The sequence below is a fragment of the Physeter macrocephalus genome, chromosome 11 (genome assembly GCF_002837175.3).
Source record: "Physeter macrocephalus isolate SW-GA chromosome 11, ASM283717v5, whole genome shotgun sequence".
Lineage (NCBI taxonomy): Eukaryota > Metazoa > Chordata > Mammalia > Artiodactyla > Physeteridae > Physeter > Physeter macrocephalus.
The window spans coordinates 90,129,282-90,135,281 of NC_041224.1; the positions used below are offsets into that span (position 1 = coordinate 90,129,282).

General features: G+C 39.2%; 1 protein-coding gene across 5 annotated transcripts in view; it reads left to right on the forward strand.

Moving 5' to 3' along the window:
• Nucleotides 1-6,000, forward strand: part of CEP152 (centrosomal protein 152) — a 107,824-nt gene that overhangs the window by 68,055 nt on the left and 33,769 nt on the right. For all 5 annotated transcript variants that reach the window (XM_024115852.3, XM_055088243.1, XM_024115858.3 and 2 more), the window contains exons 14-17: nt 361-483; nt 1,113-1,222; nt 1,962-2,090; nt 2,214-2,349. In XM_024115852.3, the coding sequence (XP_023971620.1) occupies nt 361-483; nt 1,113-1,222; nt 1,962-2,090; nt 2,214-2,349 (498 nt within the window). The remainder of the gene's footprint in view (nt 1-360; nt 484-1,112; nt 1,223-1,961; nt 2,091-2,213; nt 2,350-6,000) is intronic.

Here is a 6,000-nt window from a genome sequence, read left to right on the forward strand (position 1 = left end):
ATGTCATGGGTTCGAAAGACAAAGACTGAAGAACTGTCCTAGGTTGGAGGAGACTAATGAGATGTGATGACTGCAGGCAAGGTGAAATTGTAGACTGTATCCTGAACCAGGAAAAGGATGTTAGAGGAAAACTGGAAAATTTTGTATAAAGTCTATGGATTGGGTAATAGTATTGCATCCTAGTTAATTTCCCGGTTTTGATAATTGTACCGTGGTTATATTGGGGGACAGTAATAAAAGGTATATGGAAATTATTTGTACTGTTTTTGCAATTTTTTTGTAAGTATGAAATTATTACAAAACTAGTGCTTAATATTTTTTATAAACCTGAAAAACTTCTGACTTCTTTTCAACATTTAGACTAAAACAGATACCTCAGAAAAACCAACTAATCAAGTATGGCCTGACTCTTCCGATATGATCGTCAAAGACGATATTCTGCGACTTAAAAGTGAAATTCAAGTTTTACAGCAACAAAATCAGGTGATTAAAAAACTTTCCTCTATTTCGTGAGAATTCTCATGACCTCATTCAAAGGACTTGTCAAAAATACAGAGGCAATATGAGTTAGTGGACAAGTACATTAGCAGGTGATTAAGGATTCCAGTTATTTCCTTTTACTGCTGGTCATGGGGTAGTATTTTCATCGGAAGGTAAGTTAGTATAATTCCAGTTTTCTGGAATTCCTCTAATTTTCTAGGAATTCAGTATTTCTCTAATAGCATGGCTAATAGAGGTATTCTTTCCTCCTTAGGCAGCCCTTGACCAGAAAGTAAAGCCGTGCTTATTTGTATGGTTGGGAAGATTATCGTATTCTAAGATTTATCATAAAGCATCAGTTAACCAATACTTCTCTGGTTGAATGTTTTCATACATTTCAAAATAAATACAGAATTTTAACCTTTACTCCTATCAGAAAGCTACTTGACAAATAAATGAATCTATACTCTTACAAGGCATGAAGAGACTTTTATAGAATTATGAAAATGATATTATGTCAAATAATGTTATAGGGAAAGAGATAAAGCACAGAGGATATCAGAAAATGAGATTAGACTAGTCAATAAAGATGATGGGTATTTCCTCTAAATACTTTATTCTTTTGTATTTAGGACCTTAAAGAAACTGAAGAAAAACTAAGAAATACGAATCAAGACTTATGCAATCAAATGAGACAAATGGTACAAGATTTTGACCATGATAAACAAGAAGCTGTGGATAGGTGAGGTCTAGACTGAGGCCTGATGTCTGTCTTCTGGGCTCTCTTTCCCTTCTCTCTCCCAATAATGCCCCCCCAAAAAAAATTCGAGAGAAATGATGGTGTGAACCCTCCCTATTGAGATCATAAATTGGAGAAGATGAATCCCTGGTTTCTCAAATTAGAATTTGGAACACATTTTCCATAGACATAATGTTATGTAGTGAGTTGAGTTCTACAGAACCATCCAAACTGTAGTTCATTGAAATAGTAGAGCTTAATGGCTTAAATATTTTTTATAAGGAAGAAACCTGTGGGAGGAAATATGTCTTCTAAATAGGAAATCATGAACTTGGAAACAAACTTTTGGAACATAACTTACGTGTGAGTTGGTATTTGTGTTTAATATAGATAACTTGGAATTTTGGAACCACACCCTCTATTATTTCAATTAGTTTTTTATAAACAGAAGTTCTCAACACAGACTATTATACTGTGTTTGAAGGACTGGGGCATTTCTCACATCCAGGTTTCTAATTTTTCTCTAGAAACATTTGAAGAAAGAAAATTTTGAAGATTCTCATAGGATCATCTATTGAAAGCTAATTATTACCACTTTGGGTTGGGGAAGACCAATCTGATCTTAACTGTACTTTGCACTAGAAGGAGGGAGTGGGAAGGAAGGGAGGGAAACCAGTTCGTCTCCGTGTTTCTGGTAGTGCTGGCCCTGCCTTAGATTCCGCTGTCTGCTGTCTGTTTCTAGGTGTGAGAGGACTTACCAGCAACACCATGAAGCCATGAAAGCCCAAATACGTGAAAGCCTGTTAGCAAAGCATGCTTTGGAGAAGCGGCAGCTCTTTGAGGTTTATGAGGGAGCTCGCTTGCAACTTAGGTGAGAACGACAGAGTTTAGCTGCCCCTGAAGCTGTAGAGACAACATTCTCTTATTCCCTTGTTTAGAGGAAAATTGTCTGTTCTGCAGCCTTATATTTAATTGTTGGTTTTGTGCGTCCAAGGTCTGACTTAGATAAGGTGAATAAGGAGATGGCGGCCGTGCAGGAATGTTACCTGGAAGTGTGCAGAGAGAAAGATAATCTAGAAGCAACTCTCAGGAAGACCATGGAAAAGGAGCAACAGACTCAAGAGAAGAAGGTACAGGACAAGTTCGTATTGTGTTCACTTCACTTCATTTCTCACTGAAACCAGTGCACTCACTCTCCTGTGAAACAGGGAAGCCTTCTGTAGAAGTCTTCACGTTTGGCTATTTCACACTAATTCAGCTCACAAAGTACAATAAATATTGAAATGATTATTAAGGCCCTAGCAGACAATGGCATTCCCATAAGAGAAAGTGATTCGTCCTTATAGATTTACGCTAAGAGGCAAAAGAGAGTTCTAAAAATAAGCAAGGTGGACCCGAGTCACTTTGAATCTGAAACCCCAGGGATCCTCGTTTTGCATGTTTGTTTGCTACCCAGGTGATTCTGTACAGTCCTGTGCGCACTGCACGGACGTTTTCCTCTGACCTATTTCTGTCAGGACTTAAGCGTCCTTTTATTCTGGGGAAAAGGGCAGGAGTTTGAACTTGGGTCTCATGATAGGGCAGGTGGGGATGTGGAGCTGTGGAGAGGAAGGTCAGTGTGAGTGTGACCTCTTTCCAGGGAGTTCTCATCGTTCAGGGAAGCTGGAGGGGCTGCAGTATCCTCTCTACTCCTGCCTGAATCTTCCAAGTTGCCCTTGGTGAGTGTCCAGGAGTGAAATCACATGCAAACAGTTGCCCCTCCTGTCCTCTTCCTCGTCCTGGCTCAAGCCTCATCCAGACACACGTCTGCCTCTCCCTTCCCCTTGGGACCAGCCTGCAGACCACAATTTGAAAGCCACCCGCATCAAGATTAGACAATATTTTTAAAGGCTTGAGTAAATGTTCTATATACAGAGGTTTCTGAGTAAGTTATAGTGAAGCTGACTGTTGCTACCACAGACTTAAAGAGCAGGTGAGGAATCCAGGTCACTTAACATTTTGATTATTTTTGAATAGATTAATATGGTAGAAAAACATGCCATGTATACATACCATCTAGTGGAAAAAGAACTAAGGGGAGCTGTTTTAGTTAGTGCCGGCAGTTAGAAAGTTAGAAGGGATCTTAAATTACCTAGAAATTAAAGACTTAGCTCAGTAATGTTTAAAAAAATTAAAATAGGGAGAAGATCTAGTGTGATTCTTTCTTTCTTTAAATATATAAATTGGCAAGAACATAAGAGCGGTTCTCTCAAAGAGGTCATTCTTTTCAGGAATATATTTCCTGGTACTTTTAAAAGAATCAATTTGGCTCTAAAATTGAATCTCACGTAATTGGTCAGTTGCAGTTAATAGCTGCTACTGACTGATATTTTGGCTCATGAATGCTTGTGCACTGGGGCAAGAAGGAAAGTTAAAACTGCTATTTGGCCCTTCCAAAAAAACTTACAGTTTAAATTTTTTTTTTTAATTTTTAAATTGCCATACAGTAAAATTGACTCTTTTTCATTTGCTGTCCAGTTTTATAAGTTTTTAACCCATGTATGGATTGAAACAGAATAGTTTCATCACCCTAAAAAACTCCCTTGTGTACCATCCCCTTGTAGTTATACCCATCCCCCCACTTAAAGGGCCAGTGTACTTAAAGCGTTAAAAATTTAATTTCTTCCTTCTCTGGGAATTCTTTAGTTTTTTATTTAGATTTATACAAGCTCTTTATAAAGCTTAATAGTCTTCATAAGCCTATTAAACTCGAGCAAGCTAGGGGACTGTTAGGGTAGTCCTCTGCAAGACATAAGCCATTTTCCCTGCGGTTGATCTTCAGGTCTGGAGCTTTGGATACAGACTGTATAAGACAGGCAATGCCGAGAGTCCCTGGTTGTATTTTCCTGTTTCATATGTGCTCTTTTCTGAAACACTTGTTGAGACAGGCTGCAGGTTAAGTACAAGTTCAATTCCAAGTTGTAAAGATTTTAACACAGAGACTTTCCTCACACGTTAACCTGGCTTGTTCAGAGAAGGGGGAATAAAGTCATAAACACAGGACCCTTCGAACTGGGTAGTAATCAGTAGAGGCTATGAATCTGTAGACAAAGCAAAGATGATCGATATTCCTATTCATAATGCCATTCCTACACACACTAAGGCTCATTTATACAATTGTAATCATGGTAAGTCAGTCCTTAGAAGTTAGAGTTTTTTGACTGTCTGAGGCATGCAAAACAAGTTTAAACATTTTAAAACTATCCAAATATTTCCTTCCCTCGTGTGATAAAAACTTTTTGAATTAGATATTCCTGTAGTATGTTCAAATGGCGGATTCCTATGACCAATAAATTTATTGCTTTTCTTCTGTAAAGAGCGGGAAGCAAGGTTTTCCTCACTGTGGTGGATTGCAAAAATGGCCACACATTCTTCCTATCCCTGAATGTGTGTCTCCTTGCAATGTGGCTTTGTAGCTATTCTCAGTTACAGATAGTCTGTTTGTCATCCGTTGAATCTGACCTTGGCCAAATGACTGACTTTGGCTAATGGGATATTAGTTAACATTATGTAAAAGGACACTTAGAAAGCTTTTATGCATCAGTCCTTGCAAGCATGATACTCTTAGGAACCCTTTGACCAAGCACCATGTGAAGGATCCGGGATAACCTGTTAGATGATGACACATGTGACCAAGTCACTGCATCATCCTGGCAGACATTGAACTAACCACCAGACATATGAGTGTCACCATCTTAGACCATTGTAGCCTCAGTTGTCTGCAGAAATCAGCTGAGTGGACTCAGACCAGAACCACTGCCCAGCTGATCCACAGAATCATGAGAAATAATAGATGTTTGTTGTCCTGAGTCTCTGTATGGTCTGGTTTACTATGTAGTTAAGCTAACTAATATATTCACAAACATACAAACACACGGAAAATTGGTAGCAGTTTTCTTCTTCGGGTCAAAAGGAAATGCAGATACACATGGAAACAACTCCTAAAGGATAGACATACACAGATAAGACAATTTGGGGATTCCTTCTACAGTCAAACAAAAATAGTAACAGTGATATATGATGTTTGATGTGACAGTGGACAACTTTCTCAGCCATGTGGATGAGGCTGTCCTATAATCTTAGTACAACTGCACTCCCCATGACCTGACTGAAGAAATGGGTCCGTCAGTCACCAGATGTTTTCCGAAATCATGCAACACTGAACAAACATGGATATTATCTTCTTGGCATGTGCCAGTGGTGGAGAAGACTCAGATAGCAATTTAAGACAGAGATAATCCAGGTCAGCTATGAACTGGAAAAAAAAATCCAGACAACCAGATAGTCAGGAATCAGAAATAATGCCAAAGAGACACAGAGCAAAAGCTCAGTTGCCATGTAGCATTAGTTATGTGAGGTATACTTCCTTGGTATTGTAGTTTGTGGGCTTCAATGTGTTTCTTCTCATAGCATCTTGGTATGGACCTCCAGAAAACCATTTCAAAAATTCTTCAAACAGAAACTCTCATAGATAATTTTGATCCCTGAGTAGAGGTTTATTAGAGTTTTCAGATCAACTGGGTTCCTAAAATAAATAGGGAATATTATATGAATAGTTCAAATTGTTAAATTTTTTTTTTTTTTTTTTTTGTGGTATGCGGGTCTCCCTCTGTCGTGGCCTCTCCCGTTGCGGAGCACAGGCTCCGGACGCGCAGGCCCAGCGGCCATGGCTCACGGGCCCAGCCACTCCGCGGCACGTGGGATCCTCCCAGACCGGGGCGCGAACCCGGTTCCCCTGCATC